Genomic DNA, 25,172 nt, shown 5'->3' with positions numbered 1-25,172 from the left:
AATACCTGATTAATGCATAAGACCATATCTAAGACAGACAGTAATTTTGGGTGGTTAACAAAATGGAGTGCCATTGACTGCAGTGTGTTTTTCCATTTCTTATTATTTGTACATGTCTCTTCAGAAGCAAAACCAGCACCAAAAGAAGAACCTGGCAAAGGCAAAAGTCCTATCAAAGGTGAGGAATAAATCAGAGCCTCCTCTGCATGCCCAACGTCACACTTGACTAGAAAATTGCAGGGCCTGATTCATGCAAAGTTAGCGCGGTCTTTGCGTACTGTTTTGACACAAAAGTGTTGGAAACTTACAAAATTTAATTATATTTATAATATATACTAAATATATATTATTATAAATATAATTATAATTATGTATTTATAAGTTTGCTCCGCTTTTGCATAAAAAAATTACGCAAAGGCGGTGCTAACTTTTCATTAACCAGGCCCGCAGTGTCTTACTTATCTGATTGCAACAAATATTGTTACTCTCAGGTCAGTTGTTTGGGAGATGTTCTGTGCTTACTTTTCAAGTGTGAATTTACCAAGAGTTCAAGTTTAACGACTAACCTTGAATTGTATTAAAAACATAATACTTAAAGTTACAAATAATATCATATTTGAAGTATCTAAAATACTGCTTGCAAATATGTGTGACTGCTCTGCGGGATACATTAGGATTGTTTGCACTTTGGTACCTAACTCAATGAATACAACAATAATAAAAATAAAATAAATTGTTCTGTTTATAAAGAGTGGGATGCCTCTGTACTGTAAAGGCAAACACTACTCCCCATTCAGGAAACATGCTTTTGCTTGTAATTAATCTGCACATTTTGTGCAACAAGACTGCCCACCAACTATACGTCAGCGTTTTGATACAAAAACTTGAAATCCATTGTAGATAGCATTTGCTTGTGTAGATCCAAATGTAAGAAATAGGCTTTCCCTTTTTTAACAAATAGAAGTTGTGGTTAGCATCTGAGTAGCCCACTGATTGAGTATTTGCTTTCACGTTTGATTTGTAGCCAAAAAGACACCATCACCTGGAGATGATAAAAGGAAGATGAGACCTGGCAGCGGTGGTGACAAGCCACCAGATGAGCCTGCCTTTTCTTACCAGCTGAAAGCCGTGCCGCTGAAGTTTGTGAAGGAACTGAAGGACATTGTGCTGGAAGAGGCCGAATCTATTGGGTCCTCTGCAATTTTTGAGTGCCTCATCTCGCCTTCGACTGCAATCACTTCCTGGATGAAAGATGGAAGCAACTTAAGAGAAAGCCCCAAGCACAGGTTTATCTCTGATGGCAAAGATCGGAAGCTGCACATTATTGATGTACAACTTTCAGACACTGGAGAATACACGTGTGTTGCACGCCTGGGAAACAAAGAGAAGACATCAACTGCTAAGCTGATTGTTGAAGGTATTTCAAATAGTGCTCAACATCATTGTTTTTCAGCTGGCTCAAATTCTTTCTTCTAGGGCGCACAGCACAGCAGCGCAGAGATTTGTAGGGTGAGAGGACTGGGACAGAATTTGGCCAAGTACCAAAATAAAAATGATACCCCACTAGCAAATCAGAGAACTAAAAAGTTATCCACATTTGCAAGATGGTTGGACTGTATGGATTTGAGCTTGCTGCAGGCAATGTTTGTGGTAGTATGAGGTAAATCAACAATACAAATCAGCTCACCAGGCCCTAAATAGGCTCGCAACAAACCAAAATAAAACAACCCACAAACTGAACTGTCAGAGTAACCCTTCTATGGCCATAAAGGCCAATGAACAGTTTCTTGGGCAGATCATTAATGTTACGTTGCATTCATTTATAAAGTGTATAGTGTTCTTGAAATTTTAACGCCATTTTCATTTCTGGAATGCTCAAAGTGGTGTGTGGAAATTGTATTTGGCTGGGTGAAGAGAAGAATTATGTTGGGCAGTTGCTGGCGTGTTTAGAATAGACTAATGTATTGTTTAGTAATGGACTGTACTGGACAGTAGCCAATCAAAATCTGCCTTGCACTACACATAGAGATATGCGTACCAAAGGACTGTACCAATTATTTCCTTCTAATACCCTCACTGGCCTGATGTCAAACTCATAAGTTAGGCCAACAAAAGTATGTTTTTTTAGCTCATGGTAAGTAACAGGTCATCTTAGCAAATAAATAAACACACTCTTTAATTTTGATATTGAACATACCACTCATACAGATTATTTAATACTAATAAACCTCTTTCTCCCCAGAACTACCAGTGCGCTTTGTGAAACCACTGGAGGCGCAATTCTCTGTCACCAAAGGGCAGCCCATGTACTTATCTTGTGAACTCAACAAGGAGCGAGAGGTGGTATGGAGGAAGGATGGCAAAATTGTCTTGGCGAAACCTGGCAAATGTGCAATTAATATCATTGGCTTGCAGCATGCTGTCACAATCATGGATGCAGACGAGTCTGACTCTGGAGTATATACATGTACTGTAGCAAACACAGAGATCCAATGTGAATCCAATGTAAAAGTAGTCGGTAAGTTTTTGTTCCTTTTCTGTGAGCTGACATTTTATGTACTCACCACAACATATTATCAGTCCATCATGTTATAGGGTTATTTATAAATTACTTACAGGTGTATTATGTTGCTTTTCTATGCCTGCTGATGTGGTTCATGCAGTCTCAACATATCTACACATTTGATATTTATCATTGTTTTTATATGTTTTCAAGAAGCATTACAAAGTAAATGTAAATGTTCCTTGCCTAGTAGAATATGTCAAAAATAAACAAAATGAGTGATGTGGTGGTTATTTTCACATTAGAATATCTCCCTGTGCCAGACCCAAATTAAGATATTAGTAGCGCTACACGGGTTCAGTTTAAATGTGAGGTTTACTCATCTGCAGCCAACGGTGTTTGTAGGTCATTTGTAATTAGCGAATTCATACAGTAAATTGTTCAAACATTATCTAAATACTAATGTATTCTGTTTGTTGAATAGTGATAACCTTGAACAAGACTATAGTGTTAGGTGTGCTTGTGCAAGACGGCAGAAATTACCATTGCTCACACAAAATTAATCAGAAATCTTCAGCAAAACTCACTGAGGATGCCACTACCTGATTTATGCCAATAATTACAAATGGTGGGCATCAGCGCTCATTTTTGGGGACAATACATTTTTTGTCATTCGACAAAGGCCGAAAGAAGGAGGAAGAGAAAGTTAGGAAAACAGTGCCAAAGGGAGAGGGTAGAAAAAGAACCACCAAAAGTAAAATAAACAGAAAGTGTAGAATGTTAGAAGAAAGAAGCATGAGGTGGAATCAAAACAAGGCATCTTTGGTATTCAACAACTGACAGCACCAGTGGCCGGCTCTTCATAAAATCTAAGGGGTATATTTACATTGAATTGGCACATGGCATCATTGCAAGTCTTTTAGCTGTGCTGCCCTATGCCAATTCGAAAGGACAAGAATGCACCGTTATTATGAGTTACAGTGCATTCCTGTCCTTTCAGCCATCACACAATTTGCTGCCTATGCAGGCACCCTTGCACCATGGTGCAAGAATGTCTACGTTATTGGAAGGAATGTTTTTGTGCAGAAAGGAACACCTTCCTGCACAAAACAATCCATGTTTGCGTTTTCCTCTTTCTGTGTGTGCTGCAGAACGCAGCACACATAGAAAGAGAAAAGAATTAGGAGAAATAAAGATATTTCTCCTCGTTTTCCCTCCCCTGGGTAGGCGTACAATTTTGACACATTCCCAGGTTTACAGATCCATGTAAATCTGGGAATATGTCAAACCCCATGGGTGTTGCATGGGAAAACCCACCCCAGTGCCCATGCAACGCCCCCTGATGCAGTGTAAGGCAACACAGTGACTTGCACAGCGGTGCCTTACACCATATCTACGAGGCCGTGAAAAGCCACAAAAAGTGGTTTTGCATGGCCTCGTAGATATGGGTCTGCACTCTGCGATGCTGGAGCCTCATAAAAAATGACTCTCCAGCAGTGCAAAGGGCTTGTAAATGAGCTCCTAAGGCACCTAGCATTTTTTTTACTTATCAAGCAATAGAGCCAGGATGTAATTTCAAAGGCAAGTTAAGTTCCACGAGAACAATAAAGATGATAGTTGCTGATTCAAGCTTCAAAAATATAACATAAATAGTATAAATGAATATTAGAATTAGTAAATAGAACAATATAGTCAGATACATGGGACAGTTACAAAGAAATTAGAAGCTGATAGGGTGATGTGTCTGCGAAACTACTGTCAGAGTGTGAAACCAAAGGTGGTTTCGGAAGACAGAGGGAATGGAGCGACAAGACACTAAGAGGCTCTTTTACGAGTAAGTGGCGCAGCACTGTGCCAAAATTGGCAGCTACACACTGCATCACTTCAGAAACACAGGGATGCGGTGCACTCCTGTGTTTTCCCCAGACCTGGCGCTAAATTTAGCTATCTAGCACCAACGCGGGCACCCTTGCACAACCTTGTACCATAGTGCAAGGGTACCTGCGTTGCAAGGAATGATTGTTTATGTGCAGGAAGGTGTTCCCTCCTGCACATAAACAATCAATAATGGAAATTTGCTAGTTCTATGTGTGCTCCATTCTGCAGCACACATAGAAGTAGCAAATCGTCCTTATTTAATGATTGTTTATGTGCAGGAAGGGACACCTTCCTGTACATAAACAATTATACATGTTGTTTTGCTCTTTCTATGTGTGCTGCAGGACACATAGAAAAAGCAAAAACGAGAAATAAAAGTATTTCTCCTCATTGCGCCATGCCGTTGCTTTAGTTTTTGGCGCTGCTTCAGATTAGCAAATCCTCTTAAATCTGGGGTAGCGTCAGAACGCCCACAGCAACACCCAATGCATGCCCTTCTGCCGCAGAAAACTGCGTCGTGGACATATTCACAAGGCGCAGTTAAGCCACACACAGAGGCTTAACGCTGCCTTGTAAATATGTAAAATGGCACAACGCCACTGAGGCGTCACAAGAAGTGACGCTCCGGTGGTGCTAGGGCCTCATAAATCAGGTCGTAAGTTGAATTTTCAATATGCTGGAGCACAAAACCTTTAAGCCAAAGAGCCTGCTAGTATGATTTAAACAAGTAAATATGTTGATTGCTTCCTTTCTTTTGCTCTGCAGAAGTTATTAGAGACTGGTTGGTGAAGCCTCTGAGAGATCAACACGTTAAGCCCAAGTCTGCAGCTACTTTCTCCTGTGATTTGGTGAAGGATACACCAAATGTTAAGTGGTTCAAGGGTGATGAGGAAATTCCATTAGAGCCAAATGACAAAACTGAGCTTCAGAGGGATGGCAATAAACTGTTCCTCATCGTCAAGAACTGCGGCCCAGAAGATATTGGAGAATATTCTGTGGAAGTTGAAGGGAAGAGAGTGACAGCAAAGCTTACTCTTGGAGGTTTGTATGCACCAGTTCAGATGTCTTCTACACCGATGTTTCACAGATAATTGCAGTAATCAGTTCAGATCAAGCCACGTATTAAATATATACGCTTCCTCTGATATTTCAGAAAGGGAGGTTGAGCTTCTGAAACCACTACAGGATGTTGTAGTCTATGAGAAAGAAACTGCTTCATTTGATACGGAAATATCTGAAGAGGACATCCCTGGAGAATGGAAGTTGAAGGGAGAGACTTTGAGACCATCACCTGTAAGTATTGTTTCTTTACTTAGCCGGCACAGAACAAAATATAATTTGAATACATTTGACAAGCTAATGAATATTTCCCCTCACAGACTGTCTTTCTGCTTCTTTGGAATTATAGTTTAACATGTATCTTTCAGGTGGGTGGTTGTATTGACATTGAAGAGTGCAATGAGAATCGTAGCTGGATCAAATTAAGTCTGGCTGGTTGTCTACCTTTTAATCTGTCTTTTGAGTAATTCAAGGACACCTCAATGAAAGGCACATACTAATGTTAAAGTTAGAATTTTAAAGAAATTATAATTGAAACTGAAATGTAAATGTGCATGATAACCACATATTTTGCTTTGCTTTCAATTTTGACATAACACATGACCAGTGAGGTGTATGTAGTTCACTGTGCCCACCAGCAAAGCAGTAAATGACCCTTTTACCTATGAGTGTCCTGTGTGTACTTGAGCAGTCTCAGGGGCAGCAATGTATCCCACAGATTACCTCGGGAGTGATAAGCATTGAATTAATTTGTAATACACGGATTCGAATCAGTGTGCCTGAAAACAAGGTTGATGCTTATTCATTGGGCCTCAGATTCTGCCTAGTTAGTGGTTGAATAGCTTCATATATCAAAGTTTTTGATATTTTTTCCAGCTACTCTATATTTGATCATTTCTAAAACCTAACTCAATGTAGAAAGGAAAATCACATTACATTTGAGTTTTGGAAAGCATTGTTTTTCTTTGTTACAGGGAATACTTGTATGAACACACTGTAATGCATTACTTAATGTTTTCAGAACCGGATGACTTTTAAACTCTGTTGTCATGTTAGAAATGGTTAATCATTGAAGCTGCAATTAGATATATTTGAAGCCATTAAAATAGTTGCAGTGTTTTCTATTTTGTCCACCATTCTAGCTGCAACCTTGAAAATACGATTCCCTGACATCTCTGCTCGATCTTTTTTTTTAAAGTCAATTTTATTTGGTTTAATATCAATTGTAAAACAAATGAGTCAGTTGTACTTTGTAATGAACATTGAAACAGTCTCCGGTTTTCCACAACGAATGAAACCTATTGTATTGCTTTCCTGATTTACTATGCAATAGGTTCATAATAGCCTAATTTTGACACATAATTTACTGGTGTCTCTGCCTATTAGTTAATTCACATGGCAATAATACAGGTTTTTAAGTAGCACATAACTTACATCTTCGGTTTTCTGTGCAAATTCCATAACAACTTTCCAAAAATGGCAATTGCCCCAATCTTAGCAACATAAAAACAGTCTTAGATCATGGAACTGCCAAAAACCATTTGTATTTATGAGGGATTCCCCTGGTTTAAGATTGGCATGCCTTGATTAACAGTCTTCGAATTCTGATTTACAAAGATTTTTCCTTGATTATCATACTCTTGCAAAAGTTTTCCTTCAGTTAGAGTTTTGAAACTGCCTCGCTTCTCTTGGAGATATTTTGTAAATCAAGCACACTGTGTTAAGGTATATCTTTTGACGGTTACAGCCATCCTGCATTAGATAAGCAGTTACATTTCAGAAGATCACAAACAGACTAAAAAGTTGAAATACATACTCAGGTCTAAATCAGACATGTAGCTGTACTAATATTTCCTTTTTCCAAATCGCTGCGTCTTTCAATCATATAGGTCCATGTTAATTTAGTTATATTCATTTCTGCACAGTTTTATTTGTGCACTGTGGTCTTTAATACATCAGTAAAACATCATGCAATGTACATTTCTTTTTCAGACATGTGAAATTAAAGCAGAAGGAGGAAAGCGCTTTTTAACATTACACAAAGTCAAATTAGACCAAGCTGGTGAAGTTCTTTACCAGGCACTCAACGCACTTACCGCTGCAATCCTTACTGTCAAAGGTAAATCAGATTACCCACCTGTTAGGATGATGCATGATTTACAATTTCACCACATGCACCTTACTAATACACACACTTGTCCATTGTTTCCAGAAATTGAACTTGAATTTGCTGTCCCTCTGAAAGATGTGACTGTTCCTGAAAAGCGCCAGGCCAGGTTTGAGTGTGCCCTCACACGGGAGGCCAATGTTATCTGGTCTAAAGGTCCAGATATCATCAAGGCTGGGGATAAATTTGACATCATTGCTGATGGGAAGAAGCACATTCTTGTAATTAATGATTCTGCATTTGATGATGAAGGAGATTACACTGCAGAAGTTGAAGGCAAAAAGACAACAGCAAAGCTTACTGTTGAAGGCAAGTAAAGACGCGTGCAGTGTGAAATGACACAGTAGGAGAGTGCGGGGAAAATTAAAGAGACAGTTGTTTATAATGTCTTTCATCATCACTTAACTTATTGCACCAACCACACTCGCCCTTCACTATTGCATGTAGTAGAATGACACTGGAGAGATAGGTCCATGTTCTTGGCCACACAGTGCATTTGGATTCCACACATACCTAGCTTTCACCATATCAAATACTATTTGCCAGTTAGATTTTTGGAAGACCAGTAACGAATCTGCAAACTGTTATATTAATGGTCACCTCTACAAAGTGCTGCTATTTCACATGCTATTCTCGCCCAGTGTGCATAAAATTATAATGTTTAACCCCAAAATGTTGTCTTTACTCTAATTCCTATAGCAGAAGATTGTGTTACTGAATACATTACCCCTGCAATGTAATGTGAATAAGCAAGCTCCGTTTTAAATGTCATGTGACAGTGGATTTGACATCATTTCTGACTCAAACCACTTATAAACATTATCAGTGGAGTGTGCAAAGACGTTTTCAAAACTGCAATGAAAAAGCACATGCATTAGCTTCTGTGCCTCTAAAGTGTAACCTATGGCCATGTTGGACTTCTTTGGAAAATATGCTTTAAAATACACTGTCTCCAAATGATATCCATCAATCGTGTATTGGAAGGTTAGCTAGTAATGTGAATCTATTGATACTAAGGTAAAGACCAGAGATCACATCGTAAGAAGCTAACATTCCCATCCCGGTGCGAACAGCATGAATGGGTCAGGCAGGGGTGGGCCTAACACCCCTGTATAGTTATGGTACACTTGAGTTCCATCCTTATATTTGCATGTAGGTTTGGGAGGTCCTTCATTTGGTGCATCAGGGTGCCATTGGTGAGCAGGGCCTTTTCTGTGCTCCTGTTAGTTATCATATGCAAGAGCAAAGGGTGCCTCCAATGGTATGCTGCTCTATTTCTTTTACATGACTCTAGTCTGTCTCTTTTATCATAGGCATAAGACTAAAATTCATCAGCCCGCTCAAGGATCAAACGGTCAAAGAAGGGGAAACTGCTAATTTTGAATTTGAACTATCTCATGAGAATATGCCCGTGACTTGGTTCCGGAATGACAAGAAACTTCATACAAGCCGAACAGTTCTTATTTCCGAAGAAGGCAAAACTCACAAGTTGGAAATCAGAGAAGTAACTCTTGATGACATCTCTCAGATTAAAGCAGAAGTGAAAGGCCTCCACACCAAGGCTAACCTGAAAGTCCTAGGTAACATGCTATGATGAATACTACATGGTGTTACAAAATGTAATTTATGAACATAATCATCAGGCCTTTTGTCTACCTCATTACCTTCTTCTCATATTGGCCATTCCCTATAACCCATGCACACATGGTGGCATGTTTACTAATATTGCATATTACACAGAGCGGCAAGGGAACTAGCTACACTGCGTTGCATGAAGGGGAGAGAACAGAAATGCTCCATATTTTCAAAGATATTGAGCATTCTTGATCTCTTCTTGTGTTGGTGCACTGTGTGCTGCGTTATGCCAACACATGCACCTGTGCATAATTATGCAAGCCTGAGTTATGGGCGGGATTGCATAAAAATAGTTTTTAGCTGCATATTCTTCTTTCCATGTGTGCTGCAGAATGAAATAAGGAGAAAAAAGAAAGATATTTCTCCTTATTACCTCTCATTCGGGTAGGTCTTTGTAAATCTGGCTTTGTGTCAAAATACATTGGTGGGTGCATGAGAACACCCATGATCCACCTATGTAATGCCTACCCAATACAAAGTAATGCGAGGCAGCGTTATGCGCAACCTTGTTTTGCCTTTTTTTTTACAAAACCACACAAGGGCATGCAAAGTGGCTTTGCATACTTTAGTAAATGGCAAAAATGATTTTGTGTCAGGCTGTGCCACAAAGGTTCACAATACCCTGACGTAAAATCATAGCAAATGTGAGCCATAGTTTCATAGATTGCAAGAGGAGTAGTGGTCAGATTTCAATCTTTAGTGAGAATATGGCATTTTTAATGTTCCACATAAAAAAAGTATTTAAATACGCTACTTTTATATGCCATTTTTAACATGTGCAATGTGATCCATTTGCAGAAGCGGACCCCTATTTCACAGTTAAGCTACAAGACTACACGGCTGTGGAAAAGGATGATGTGACCTTGGAGTGCGAACTGAGCAAAGACGTGCCCGTCAAATGGTTCAAGGAAGGGAAGGAGCTAAAAGCTTCGAAGATGGTCTCCATGACGACCGACGGCAAGCGGAGAATTCTGAAAATCAAGAAAGTTGAAGACAAAGATAAGGGTGATTATGAATGTGACTGCGGAACTGACAAGACGAAGTCTAACGTGAACATCGAGGGTACGTTCAAAAACTTCCCCCAAATCCACAGCCAGGGAATTTTAGAAAAATAGGCCTTTGACAAACTGACGGACATGCCTTTTTGTGTTTTCAGCTCGCGTCATAAAAGTGGAGCGCCCCTTGTATGGCGTGGAGGTGTTCGAAGGTGAGACGGCGCGCTTTGAAGTGGAAATTTCAGAGCCCGATGTCCATGCACAGTGGAAGCTGAACGGAGAAATACTGACCTCTTCCCCCGTAAGAGCCTTTCTGTCACCGTGTTACATTTACAATGCTCCTTTACTTTTTTAAGTGTCCGCTCATTGAATATTTATTTCGTTCCCAAAACACAGGACTGCGAAATTAAAGAGGATGGCAAAAAACATGTCCTTATTTTGTACAACACCAAACTGAATATGACTGGGGAAGTCTCCTTCCAGGCTGCAAATGCGAAAAGTGCAGCCAATCTCAAAGTAAAAGGTAAAAATGATATATTCTAATTATTATTTATTTCATACACCACATCATTGCAAATGCATTCGACTCTATGCGCTACCGCTATAGAGGCACTGTACCCAGCTCAGATAAATGAAATAAAATGATTTTAGTAGTTTTTTTTTAAACAGAAGCTAAGGGTAAAATACTACTAAGCGGTGAATTGCTTTCCGTGAGACAAAGACTGAAGTCTTGTTTAAATTCTCAGTGAAGTTTGGAAGATTTCTGGGAGGAGTTCAGAGTTTGGAGTGTAGAAATTGTCTTTGCCAATCATGAGGTATCAGTAAGAACTACAGAGATAGTTGTGCAAAGTACAGAGAACTGAAAAGTAGATGTTTGAACCAGGAGTATGTGGGCTGCAGAGAGATGTGCCCACACTTTCAGATTTGCAACTAATCTCACAAGCGGTGTTGGATAATTGTAGGTATGACTAGACAGAAAGGCAATACTATCTTGTTGTTAAGTGCAGTTGTACAAGGGGGTATTTATTGGAATACCAGCTTTGATTCTCCTGTACAGTCTGGGAAGAATGATAGTTTATTTTTCAGGGACCTTAATTGGATGTTACATGTTTCCATAACATTGGACATTGGGTTTTATAGCCAATGGTCCTTATTGTAAATTACATCTCTGATTCGGTACGATTTATCCCAGCCATTGCATGATTAGTGAGAGATGGATATGGGGGTTTGAGTCACACATTTGGTGATTTTGGTCCCAGTAGCAAAGGAGGCCATCTTTAAACCACTCATTCTGAAGACACTTTCTCCGTAAAGGTTTGGGAGATCCTTAAAGCACTGCCTACAGCTTTAATTGTGTTTTCTTTGTTGCTTAGCCTGATATAGGCTTAAATATTTCCTATGCAGCAGTTTCCCATGTTTGTACTTTTTGTTACAGGAGGAGTGATTACATACACATATTGGGTATATCTGGGATCTTCATGATCCTTTGGGAGAGGACCATGTCCTGGGGCTGGGTTATTAGGTGGAACTGTAACTGTTTAAGTTTTCAACTATGAGCATTTTGAGGATCTTGGAAATGGTGTGGAAATTAGCAATGTGATGTTAATTTTCATGCTCTTCAGAGGTTTGTTTTGATTCTTTCTGGAGAGGCATGTAAATGGTCAATTAGCGAGCATCAGAGTCTGCTTCTGAAGAGAATCATCAATCGCTATTGTGAATTGGCGAAAACAGCTAGTAGACATGTTCTGAAGGGCCAAAGGGAGTTAGTGTAACTGGGATGATCATGTGTTTACAGATTAAAAAAGGAAAATATTATCAGTTGCTATTGGTGAGAATCAAAGAAGTTTTGCGATGTGGTGGTATTGTCAGGTCACTACAATTATTGCAATACATGAAATAAAGTTCTCTTGTGTTTCCTAAATATTCCCAACAACAAAGAAATTAAAACCAAGAAAATCATTCAACTAAATCTACTTTTGATTATCTATTTCAGAGTTGCCTCTCATCTTCATCACTCCTCTCAGCGATGTCAAGGTATTTGAGAAAGATGAAGCAAGGTTTGAATGTGAAGTGTCCAGGCTTCCAAAAACATGCCGTTGGCTGAAAGGAACACAAGAAATCCAAAGCGATGACAAATTTGAAATTCTGGCAGAAGACACAAGGCATTCATTGGTGGTTAAGACAGTCGCCTTTGAAGATGAAGCCAAGTATATGTTTGAGGCTGAAGATAAAAGAACAAGTGGAAAGCTGATTATTGAAGGTGTGCTTTCAAAAATGTTTACAATTTTATTGAACACATTAGTCAGGTATGCATTCAAAGGTATTATGTGATTAAATTAATTAATTTAAATGACTTTCCTATCTTTTAGGCATCCGTCTAGAATTCATTACACCACTAAAGGATGTGACGGTAAAAGAACAAGAATCTGCGGTATTTACTGTTGAACTGTCGCATGACAACATCCAAGTTAGCTGGTTTAAAAATGACCAGAGATTGCATCCCAGCAAGTTGGTGTCCATGCAAGATGAAGGAAAAACTCATTCCATAACATTTAAAGATGTGACTATTGATGACACCTCTCTGATAAAAGTGGAGGCTATGGGGAAAACATCTGAAGCTAAGCTCACAGTCATTGGTAAGTGACAAATAACAAGGATCTTGGAATTTCTCTGCAGTACATTATAGAATTTGGAACCAGAGAATTGTTTTATTCCCACCCTTTTAAACTCTACATTATATTTATTTCAAGTTCACAAACATATGCTTGTTTTTTATACACTGTCAAATCAGGCGTTAGTTGGTTGTTATGTGTTCCTCTGTTTTGCAAATTATGGATTGAGCCTCAAATAAGGCAAGTTATCCTCACAGGATCAACACAATTAAGGGATTTTAATGAAGTTCTCATAGTTTCTGTCTCAGAACCTGGACTACCTCTCCGCACCATTTTCACAAACATGTTCAGACACAGTTGCTTGCCAGCAGTGCCCCATAGATTGATCTGGTCATGTTTGAAAACCAAAGCATAATTCCCTGTGTGAAGATTTCAGCACAAAAGTTGAATTTTAGTATATTAAAAAAAGTTTCTCTCATTTATCTTATGTAGAGGGGGATCCTTACTTTACAAGCAAGCTCCAGGATTACACTGCTGTGGAAAAGGATGAAGTTATTTTGCAATGTGAAATTAGCAAGGCCAAGGCACCTGTAAAATGGTTCAAAGACGGACAAGAAATCATCCCATCCAAGAACATCATCATTAAGACAGACGGCAAAAAGCGCATGCTGGTCCTCAGGAAAGCCCTGAAAAAAGACATTGGGGAGTATACATGTGATTGTGGAACTGACCAGTGCTCTGCCAAGCTGAACATTGAAGGTAGAGATGTTGAGGACTGCTCCTGCCTATTTATCCTTTGTCACCTTTAGATGGGGTTTGTTGCTGATGCCACTGCTTCTTGCTTTTCAGAGAGGGACATCAAGGTGGTGCGACCCTTGTACAGTGTGGAGGTGACAGAGACCGAGACTGCACGCTTTGACACCGAGATTTCTGAGGAGGATGTTCATGCCACCTGGAAACTGAAAGGAGAAGCGTTGCACTCCTCGCCGGTAACCTTCAGTCCTACACCTTAGACCATCCACACTGTAAAAGACAGTATCACAAATAACATAACGTTTACATTAGAAATATATGTGCACAGGTTATACACTGCTACATCCTTACGCAATAGCACAAAGCCTTCTTTAAAATGCTCAGGATATCCTGCAGCCAAACATACAATAATGTTCTGCATTACACGTCAGTGGCCACAATGTATTAATTTTGAGGGATTTCAAAGTGCTGCCTTTTGTGGTTCACACTTAGAAACCCGGAAAAAAAACAATAGAAGACTGCCTACGGTTTGAAAAGTTCTTACCCCCAATATACATTTTGTTAAATATGCTGTGGTCTTCAGAAGTGGGTAGTGCCTCCTCGCAGAGTTCAAGTTCATTTAGTCTAGAATCCGCCCTTCCTGCTAAGGCTTTCCATTTTTCATTACATTCCCTCTTTGCTCCCTCTCTGATTCACTTTCTGCCTACCTCCATCTTTGCCTCCATCCCTCTCTCTTCACTGTAAGTGTACTCGCCCCTTGCCCCAGCTATCCTCAGACTGCCTCTTCCCTCGGGTTCACGCTCGCCTGCCACCAGTGCCAGGCCTGAACCGCACCACCCACTGCTTGCCAGGCAGCCAGTTTGCCCCATTCACGGCGGGGCACTCCCCGTGCATCATGCCCATGTGGTAACGACTTTTCAGCCATTTTCACTGCAGAGTCTGTGCTTCTGAAGTGAAAAAAAGAGATACCAACGAGCAGGCGACTCTTTCCCGAGTGACCTCATATTTGATTTGGCCGTTGTTCATTCATATGCCAGAACGTGGAATAAAAGAATGTATTTGGCACGCGTGTGCCCCCCATTTAAGAGATAGTTTCGTGTAGTACAAAGGTGTATGACTAGGAGAGAAACATTCTTTGTCACGCCACGACTGATCAACACATTATTTTATTGGGGGAACCAATGTGTCCACTCACCCCTCGGTAGGTAGTGGGGACAGATGTATATGTTTTTACTAATGCATATGTAGAGATCTGCAAAAAGTTCACTTTTATAAAAGGCTGAATAAGAGACGTAAACAATTTTTAACATCATTCGAGGGAAATGTGACGTTTTTCTATTTCCAAAACGTTTGCTCGAGTGGATTTGTGAAACAAAAACTGTTTTCCACCATGTTTCCTTTCAGGATTGTGAAATCAAGGAAGAGGGCAAGAAGCATTTCCTGATTCTTTACAACGTCCGTCTGAATCAAGCTGGAGGGGTCGACTTTCAAGCAGCCAATGCTAAGTCCAGCGCGCACCTGAAAGTAAAAGGTATTTCACTTGGGTTTTGTCAGTCAGGTATTGAAGAGGCCAGCTTTGTTACCAAAGGTTTTAGTTTCCCACAAACAGATAGAAAATATCATATACATTCTGCACCAATAGAAGAAACAGATGAATCCCATTTGTATTATTTTTGCAGCGAACAAAATAAGAAAAGCAGCAATCTGTTCTGCACTTAGTATGTACCATAATACATATAGTTAGATGCCGCGGCGAGGGAAGAAAGTGAAATGATTTTATATTATACTGCCCGGGAAACAGGGGCCCCGTTACACTAATTCTGTTTTAATTTTTAAGTGTGTTAGAGGAGCCAGTTTGGGGAAATCAGTTTAAGTTTTAAATTAATATATACAGAACAAATGTACAGCACAAAACCTATTTCCGGATTTTAGCCCTCGCAAAATAATTACTTAATTTGGGCGTGCAAAATCTTTACATAAAACGATGCCTCGGCCATCGTGTTTGCTCCTTTCATTATAGCAAAAAAAATGGTGACAAGTGGAAATCTCTGTAGGTTGTACTTCGGAGCTATGTTAGGTTGTGTGGCCTAGTCCATTAATGCTTAATTCAGTTGTTCTACTTTTAACTGATCGCTCATGATCAGGATATGTTTTGTTCACAAACAATCTGTCAATGATATCTGTCGGCTTTGACACTGCTCACAAATGTTAAGTGCAATTCCTAGTCATGTTTTAGCAGATCCGCTATTGCCGTTTCTGAATCCGAATTCTGTTTGGATGTAGGCACTCAGTTGTTATGAAACTGACGAGCTACTAAGAACAATATATGCTGTGCTTGCATTTTAAGCATTGCTGAAGGACCTATTTGGGAGGTGCCAAAAGTTTGATGGACAGTAGCAGATTAGCCTGGCAGATGCTGACCCCCTTCACTGGGAAGTGGTGCTATTTTAAAAGAGACAGTCCTTATGGAGCATGAGCCTGCAGAGTGGGAGGGGCGAGGGGGTGGGGCCTGCACTGCACATTTACTGCTGACAGCGTCCATCCGCCTGGAGGCAGCCAATGGACACTGGGGAGGGCCCCTGAGAGCCCGCCCTCTTTTTTTCCTCAGGTGGCCTCTTTTGCTGGCAGAGGTTAAATAGCTTCACTGTGGCTGGTGGCTCTCTTGGAGGTAGCCAGGATGGAGAGCAGGGGGTGAGGGGCAGCAGCTCTCTTGAGTGTGCACAAGTAATAACCTGGATATGTCTTCTCTTGGGAAAGCCCGGGTGATCGGCCTGCTGAGGCCCCTTAAGGATGTGACAGTGACGGCCGGGGAGTCAGCCACCTTCGAGTGCGAGCTCTCCTACGAGGGGATACCGGTGGAATGGTTCCTCAACGACCAGAAACTGGAGCCCAGTGACAAGGTAAGTCTTTCACATCTTCTAACCATTCTCAATTAAAAAGCTTTCAACTCTTGCTCTGCTCACTCACCAGACGAGCTGGTTCATTCATTCATCTCAACTCACATTATTGTACACTTTGAAACACTGAATTAAAATATAAATACATATGAGGCTTCTTTTTAATTCCTCCTTATTGATCATTTCGCACACACTTAAAATACTTGCTGTGATATTGATCAACGGCCCATAGTGCTACGTGCAGTCAGGTAGCAGATATTATTATAAAACGCGGTTTGATAATACCCTTTTTAAACACGGCACTGGTAGCCACACTGTTTATTGTGTGGGACATTGTTGGTGTTTAAACGCATGCCTCTCTTGGCCCCTGCCTCTCGCCGTAGTTATGTAGTCACTTTACTGTATATGGGGATCTGCAGGCTTCGAATTCCACTCCAGGCAACTGATCCGGCCGCCAAGATAGCCCCGGGCCAGATCTGCCTCTCAAGCGTTTCTCGCCGGCTATTTTTAACCCCCCTTCAAGTGCTGGCGATTTACAGGAAGCCCAGGGGCCCGGGAAGTTTTTAATAGCGCGCTTAAATGCAATAACAGCAATGCATAGTGCGAATACTTCACTTAGAGAGAAGTGTTGTACCTAATTACGCTGAGTAAACTGTGGGCTTAAGGATGTGGTATGCAGAGCGCACGCTTTGTTATAAATTAAGTTTACAGCCTGGCAGAGTATTGCCATGCCAAACTGTACACCGACATTTTCACACGGGTTTGTACATTTTAATGTTTTTGGAAAAGCAAATACACACATTTGAAACATGCAGGTACTATATTTGTCTGCGTTTCATGCACAGCTTGACACTTGTCCATTTGAGTAGCAGAGAGTATGCAAGCACCGCTCAACTGGGAGCAACATTTCCAACAGATGTAGTGCCTGGACACGAGAGGTGATACTCTTCATTAAGACAATTTCCGACTTTAAGTGCTCATATACAGGTTTTAAAACACCTTCTTAAAACCGATTCTTCAACATTCTGCAAGTTTAAATGGAATACCGACTAAGTAAATATAAATCCCCCTCGTTCTATTTTGAATTAACAAGTACACAATAATATTAGAATTCATCATCTAATGGACAGGAATATGTTGCAGTTCTTCTTGAGGATCCCAACCGGTTCCTCTCCAGCGGAGGAGACTATATCTCCTTCACATTTCAGCTGCAGCTCATCGAAAAATAGAACGCTCACTTCAATATTCTTTGATTTTCAAAGAAATTAATTTTATTTTAATTTGGTAACGGACTTAAAAGAAATATACGGAATTAAAAAAAAACATGAACATTACCCTCGTGTATACAGAATTCGATTTAGCATTACATAGAGTAAGTGGTGTGGGTGATACAGGAATACCAATAAACTTGCCTACTACCTCTTTCCCATACAATTGAAAGTGTTTTCTTCCTTTTTATTGAATTTCATATAAAACATCACATTACCTTTCTACATGCATCAGTAAAATGCTAATGCAAATTGTGCAACATTAGATTCATTCGCCATTAATTAATTCTTGGCCCAGAGAGCAAATTGTTCTAGGAATGCAACAAAAGTGACTCCATAGGGGAACAGAACATTTCACGACATGGACAAGCCTCTACTCTGTTGCTGCTCATCCAGTCTCATAGATAATCTAAATATTTATTTATTTTCAACTCGGATTTTTCTGCACATTCATGTACATTCTTAAAAATAATTTTCAAATTATTACTCAGAGTCTAGTATAACATTTACAGCATCCAACGCATGCAAAAGGACCCCCAGGATTCACATACAGGTGTTCCACAAACACTCTTGTTTCAGTAACAGGCACATTTTGGGAAACGAATGAACAAATAAAGCAATTTTATACACACACATAAGTGTAAGTATGCACTTCCATAATGATCCACGATTTTTTGACATGTGTCTCTTTACTAAAATAATTAGTGCATCTTGACTGTTTAAAAGTGTAGAAAGTCAAATGGGAAGACACTTCAAAAAGTTAGTTTGTCTATATCACATACTATTTGGCCTTCATGAGCTCTGCAGATTTGCCTTCCTCATAATATTTTCTCTTGAGCTGACACTTTCTTGACTACATTCTTGTTAACTATAGATGTGAGAAAGCACAGACCTTAAAAGGACCAGGTATGCCCTAAAGCCCAATAGGTCTCAAAACATTACTAAACATTCCCCGGAATTTTCTGTAAATGTTAATTGTTGGCGACTGTTGCTTATACAAAATTGTGTAAAGGTAACTATTTGTGACATTTTAACTGGATGACATCTGTGAACTCCAGTCATAGATTCCTGTATTAAATATGGCAATAAACATGTCCAGAAAAGTCATACACGTGTACAATTGTATGATTGTGGGCTTTCTTACACATTTGCATTGAATGCTCAGAAATTGTCCTTGGAATTGATGCACAAGGTGTACCCATAGATCTGCTCATATACAGTATTAGTAGTATGTAAGCTAGTACTGGTACACTACTCGCGAGGTACCTTTCATTTTATGACATGAAGCTTCAAGTAAGATAGATACATGATGTGAGGGAGCTACCTGGGTTTTTTATCATTACTTAGTTGTCAGCTATTTGCTGTGAGCCACGTACTGCCAGGCCACTGTCCTGCTTCTTTATTACAAGAGTAATAGACTCCTACAAGGTTCTGGAAATAGCTTAATTCTTACGTAACATGTCCTATTAGGAACTGTTCCTTGCACAACTATACTCATCTCCCCATTCATTTCTTTATAATCCATTCATTGTAAGGTGTTCGCAGGCTGCCTCATATTATTATTATTATTAGTATTAATATTATCGTTATTGAAGGCATTTTCTTTTGTAGCATGAACTGTAGTTACTCCAGGCTTATCTTCATCTTATTCTCCCATTTCCATTTATTTCTTCCATGTAGCCTTACATTCCCCTCTGTAACATCCTTAGCCTTATTGACCTTGTTTCTTGCTCAAAAAACCTCAAGTGTCTGCCACAGGTCTGCAGTCAAGATCCTGTTCCTTGAGTTCCTTTTACGAGATTAATCTTAGTAGATGCTGAGGTAAACTCAGTTTACAGACCAGAAGGGGCTGTTGGCACTCAAGCAGTATGTAGACATTTACCACAAGCCCATCAATCAACGTTATTACAGAAAACTTTCTGCACGGAGTTTAGCCTTTTTCTAAAAGTTCCCAAGTTAAACTTACAATGTACACTCATTTTGTTGATTGTTAATATACAAATTTACTTCAAGATTAGTGCATAGTGGCACTCGGCAGATCTGTTGCTATCCTATCCATCTCCAAATAAAGCTTAGGAATAATTGTCAATATTAATTATTTACTAATGGGGCAAAGGTATATAGTGCAGAGGTGTTCCTTTAATTATTTGTTTCGTAGAAAGTTTTAGCTGCACACATTTAACCGCAAGGCATGTTTTAATTGCATTGGTTTTAATGTAAGAAATGATCGCATCTGATTGAAATGTTCAGAAATCTTCCTCTCATTTGACCTTTACTGTTCCAATTAAAAATAAATAGATAGGTTGTGTTTTTAGAGGTAAGAACATTCACCTAGCAAAATAAGTTCTCTGGTGGGACTGACACATTATTATATTAAACTATAAACCATTACCAACTCATTGGAAGTCAGTTAATCCAAGAAATGTAGTAACATTGGCTTTTTATGGATTGTGTACCCCAAGTACAAGAGGAACCAATAAATATGGTAGCCACAATGTATTTGCCTGTTCTATTTCGCACTTCATACGCATGGCTCACTTCAAATCAGGGAGAATCATTGTACTTAAGTACAATAGGTTGTTACTGTGTCAAAGTACCATAGTAATTATGACCATTTCCCATTTTCGCAGTTTATAACAATTTCCCATAAATAATGGAGCTGGAAATAGAAACACAACATTGGACTTACTTCACTGCTTTGAACACATTTCTGCCCGTTCTCATGTACAATGGTAGTCAAACAACCCTGCACGTCAACCAAATCTACATCCTGCTTATGATAGAACCACAGCTAGACCATAACCAGTCATCCAACCATTTTTCTTCCATTGCTAATCTTCTCCATGAGGGAGCACTGTGATATGGCCATACAGTGATTTGCTGCCATGATAGGAACACCAACATAAATCAAACATAAATCAACAAATATGTGTGTTTCTCTTTATTTTTGATTAGACTGTTATGTTTTGAACAAATAGAATTTGTGAATTTAAATGGCCCTACCTGTTGCACTTCAGTAAGTTAAAATACTATTCTTCATCTAATAGGTTGTCACACGCGCTGAAGGACGAGTCCACACGCTTATTCTCAGGGATGCCCAACTAAGCGATGCTGGTGAAGTGAAACTAACAGCTAAAGACTTCAAGACCCAAGCCAACCTTACTGTGAAAGGTAAAGTCTGTTGTATACGAGAATGGCCATACATGTGTGAATCAAAATTGCCTTTATTACAAATCATTACATTTGTTCTTTCAGAACCCCCAATTGAGTTTACTAAACCGCTTGAGGATCAGACGGTAGAAGAAGAAGCCACCGCAGTACTTGAATGTGAGGTTTCCAGAGAGAATGCTGAGGTCCGATGGTTCAGAAATGGAACTGAAATTCACAAAACAAAGAAATATGATATTATCTCAGAAGGAAGAGTCAGGAAACTTATCATCCACGGCTGCACATTGGATGATACCCGCACATACACCTGTGATGCCAAAGATTTTAAGACATCTGCCTTCCTCAATGTAGAACGTAAGTGACTTTTTGGAACATCATTAAAAGTCTTTATTTAAGATCTATGTCCCACAAGTACATCTTATTGCATAGGACATTGAGACTAAATAAGCCCCAAACTTTAAGTCAGATTGACAAGCCTATCAACCAGCGGAGCACAGCACTTAAAGTTGCTGTGCTGCGTTGCGTGAGAGAGAAGGAAAGCGCCATATCTACAGAGATATGGCACTACCCTGCCCTCTCCTGGGCGCTGGCACACAATCAGACTCCAAAGCGACACACACACACACACCTTTTCACCACAGTGCAAAAGTGTTTGAGTGAGTCTAGCATAGGTTTGGTGCTGGAAGAGTCGTCTCCTAGTATAAAATACTATGCTTAGACTAACTTTAAAACTTATCCCACTTTGGATGTTTGCTGTGCAGCACACATACAAAGTGGGAAAAGTTAGAAGAAAAAAAGCATTCCTCCTTTTTAACGCCTACTTGAATGTGGTGTGGTTTTATTTACTTTTTCATGCTAACGGACACAAATACCAGTTTTCTTTGGTTTGTAAATCCTAAAAAGAATTTTGCCTCCGCGGTAAAAAAGTAACTCAAATCTGATGCCAAAACCTCAGTAAATCTGTTTCTCAGTTTTCAATCCGAAGTCAGTGTTTTGTTGCGGTTAAGAGTCAAAATTAAAAATTATGCAATCGCAAAATATGGCACTCAAGTACTTTGAATAACGTTTTTGTTATTCAACAATACATAATATGCCACTACATTTTCATCACTTTTGCACCTTGGATACTGGGAGACCCTTCCACTTCTATATTGTGTACTTTTTTCTGTATAAAATTCACTTCCTATCCAGAAATGTTCCCTTTCTTAAACAATTCACACTCATTTCTGTGACCATGGGTCACTAAAATTAATAAAAGATATTTAACGATCGCCTCAGCTTGTTTTAAAGAAATTTTGATCATTAAATTGGTTGAGCATACATTATTTTTGCTTTTACTTTTAGCTCTACATGTTGAGTTTTCGAAGCCGCTCTCAGATCTTGAAGTTAAAGAAAAGGAGGTGGCTCGCTTTGAATGTGAGGTTTCTCGTGAAAGTGCCAAGGTTTGTACATTTTGTGAATTGTGACAACACAGTTACTAGCCTTTCAACAATTTCTAGGGTTGGAATTGAGTCTCTCCGTTGTTTTTTTGTGTACCCCTTTTTTAATGCTCAATTATCATGTAAAATATGTCAATACTCTCTTGAATTAAGTCTTTCACCTCAGCAGATATATGCAGTGAGGGTCAATGGCAGTGCTTAATTTGTAAGAACAAGTCCCGGTGCCTACATGCGTAGAAGGCTGTGGTTGGCGCTATTAAATGTTAGCTTCCTGAATACCAAGGCAGAATAAAATCTACCTCAAGTGTCTTTAATCTACCACCAGACACGCTCTTCCCTCTTGCAGGTTCCTCCTTTCCCTCGATGTGATGTTTTTTCCATCTGTCTCTTCATCGTTCTTTATCCTTTGTGCCCCCTCCCCCTTGTTCTCGGGAAATGTCTGATTAGTAAACATACGTTTTGGTCCCCAAAAACGAGTGCCGGTGGGCCCCACAGCATCCACTGGCTCAAATTAAGCCCTAGTCATTGGATCCGGTTCAGAGTCACTCTCCTGATCCCAAATCCCTTTGCTCTTACTCCCCTGCCTCTCTGGAGCTGTTAGCTTTCTCAGACAATACCTAATCTAAAACATCAGAGGAAACATTCCCCCCCTTGAATACCCTATCACCAGAAGCATCTACCCAGCCCTCCCTTACAATATCTAGTGCACCTCTGAAAATCTTTCATTTCCAACAAACTCGCAGAAACGAGGCCCGACTGCTCTCCCCTCAATCTGATTGTAAATTATCTTTAAGGTCCTTCTCAACTTAGAACACGGCTGGACGTTCTGCCACGTTTTGCCGAACTCATCTGATATGCCACGAACACACCACACACTACCTTCCCTGAACATGAGTGCACCCTTCACTTGACAAGGGCACTGAGTGCAGTTTAACATTTTGATCCATTACCATATCCGATTACCTCCTCTTTGTAACTGTGCGAGCCTTGATGTCATTAGGCTTCCTTCATGCAATTGGGTCCTACTTACGGTAATGTACGCACAATAAAAAGAAATTGAAAATTTTTATTAAAACGTGTTGTCGTAACTAATAATGTAGTATAATACTATTAGCTACAATTACATTTTTATGAATTAAAAAATAAACCCGAAGCACAAAAAGCTTGTACAAAGTGCAGATCGCCGTAATCTGGACCTCACTATTTGAATAGAAAGGTGTTAAAAAGCCATATTCATGTTGGAAGTGGCAGAGGTTCAGTCATATTACCTTTCGAGTCAAAAATGAAAATGACCGTCCTATTCATCAGGTGGCTGGCCTTAAGACAAGCTGGGAATAGTAAGTCACGTGTAACTTGCCACTAGCTGCCTTGATTTAAGCCGTGCTAAAATACTGTTTTTTTATTGTGCAGGTTCGCTGGTTTAAGGATGGCGTTGAGATCAGAAAAGGCAAAAAATATGATATAATTTCTAAAGGTGCTGTGCGCACTCTGGTAGTCAACAAATGCTTATTTGATGATGAAGCTGAGTATACCTGTGAAGCAGGAACTGCTAGAACATCTGGGATGCTTACAGTGATAGGTATGGGAACAGTCACTTTCGGCTTGTCTGTAGAACTATCTGACCATCCTAGACTGTAATAACTGGTAATAAGGAGTGAAAGTGGTGCCATTGTATTTCTTTGATTTATATTGCAGAAGAGGAAGCTACTTTCACCAAAAATCTAGCCAACGTGGAAGCTACTGAGACAGACACAGTGAAATTGATCTGCGAGGTCTCCAAGGCCAGCGCGGAGGTGCTTTGGTACAAAGGAGACGAGGAATTGCCAGAGGGCGGCCGGTATGAACACATTGCTGATGGCAGAAAGCGCATCCTGGTCATACAGAACGTCAGCCTCAGCGATGCCAGCGAATACAACTGCAGACTTCCAAAGTCGCGCACCAGCGCAAAACTTAAAGTAAACGGTAAGGAAACTAATGCCGACAACAGGTCCCACCCAGCGTAAGTGACCCAACAATGTCGTGCCGGGCTCTCATGCTTATTGTGTATGTTGTTTCAGAGCTTGCAGCCGAGTTCATCTCTAGGCCACAGAACCTTGAGGTGCTTGAAGGAGAGAAGGCCGAATTTGTCTGCTCTGTATCCAAAGACACATACGAAGTCAAGTGGCTCAAGGGTGATGTTGTGCTAGAGAGTGGTGACAAATATGACATTATTGCGGATGGGAAGAGGAGAATTCTCGTTGTTAAGGATTCTGTGCCCAAAACAGATGAGGGAAGCTATGCTGCCATGGTTGGTGCTTCAAGAGCAACAGCTGATTTAACAGTCATCGGTAAGTTTTTGTGTTTGTGGTACAAACTGTCCAGACAAAAACATTATTCATGTTTCCTTCCTCGCAACACGGTATATAAAAATAAAAATGCAGGCTTAATTTTCTTCTTTTAAAGAAAGGCTCAACTGTGGTTTGGATCGAACACACTGGTCACGAACCAGTTTCAATGGACGGTGCAGAGTGTGTAGTGGGGAAAGTCAGAAAGTTGTTACACACACACACACACACACACACACACACACACACATATATACATATATAAAAAACACCATGCAGAGAAAATTCACGTAGTCTAACAACACGTTATTTACAGCAGCTGTATGAATATTCGCATGTGTATTACTATAGTGCAAAGGTCACATTTAAGTTTTTACCACAGCATGGCAACAATAAAAAGAGAACTTGTGACTTCCTCTTAGATTGTATATAACAATTACTTCACACCAAGAAACAACTCTTTCAATAGTCATG

General features: G+C 39.9%; 1 protein-coding gene across 1 annotated transcript in view; it reads left to right on the top strand.

Moving 5' to 3' along the window:
• TTN (titin) overlaps positions 1–25,172 on the top strand; it is a 371,797-nt gene that overhangs the window by 234,219 nt on the left and 112,406 nt on the right. Inside the window, exons 183-205 of the mRNA XM_069225433.1 lie at positions 125–178; positions 1,025–1,417; positions 2,243–2,518; positions 5,147–5,422; positions 5,535–5,674; positions 7,433–7,559; positions 7,653–7,916; positions 8,921–9,187; positions 10,041–10,304; positions 10,399–10,538; positions 10,634–10,760; positions 12,231–12,497; positions 12,607–12,873; positions 13,342–13,608; positions 13,699–13,838; positions 15,007–15,133; positions 16,360–16,502; positions 20,815–20,938; positions 21,023–21,289; positions 22,280–22,377; positions 23,785–23,953; positions 24,070–24,336; positions 24,432–24,701. Of these exons, the coding sequence (XP_069081534.1) occupies positions 125–178; positions 1,025–1,417; positions 2,243–2,518; positions 5,147–5,422; positions 5,535–5,674; positions 7,433–7,559; positions 7,653–7,916; positions 8,921–9,187; positions 10,041–10,304; positions 10,399–10,538; positions 10,634–10,760; positions 12,231–12,497; positions 12,607–12,873; positions 13,342–13,608; positions 13,699–13,838; positions 15,007–15,133; positions 16,360–16,502; positions 20,815–20,938; positions 21,023–21,289; positions 22,280–22,377; positions 23,785–23,953; positions 24,070–24,336; positions 24,432–24,701 (4,734 nt within the window). The remainder of the gene's footprint in view (positions 1–124; positions 179–1,024; positions 1,418–2,242; positions 2,519–5,146; positions 5,423–5,534; positions 5,675–7,432; positions 7,560–7,652; positions 7,917–8,920; positions 9,188–10,040; positions 10,305–10,398; positions 10,539–10,633; positions 10,761–12,230; positions 12,498–12,606; positions 12,874–13,341; positions 13,609–13,698; positions 13,839–15,006; positions 15,134–16,359; positions 16,503–20,814; positions 20,939–21,022; positions 21,290–22,279; positions 22,378–23,784; positions 23,954–24,069; positions 24,337–24,431; positions 24,702–25,172) is intronic.

This window comes from Pleurodeles waltl, chromosome 3_1 (assembly GCF_031143425.1).
Source record: "Pleurodeles waltl isolate 20211129_DDA chromosome 3_1, aPleWal1.hap1.20221129, whole genome shotgun sequence".
Lineage (NCBI taxonomy): Eukaryota > Metazoa > Chordata > Amphibia > Caudata > Salamandridae > Pleurodeles > Pleurodeles waltl.
Note: the sequence above shows the minus strand (reverse complement) of the source record. Positions and strands in the feature narration are given on the sequence as shown.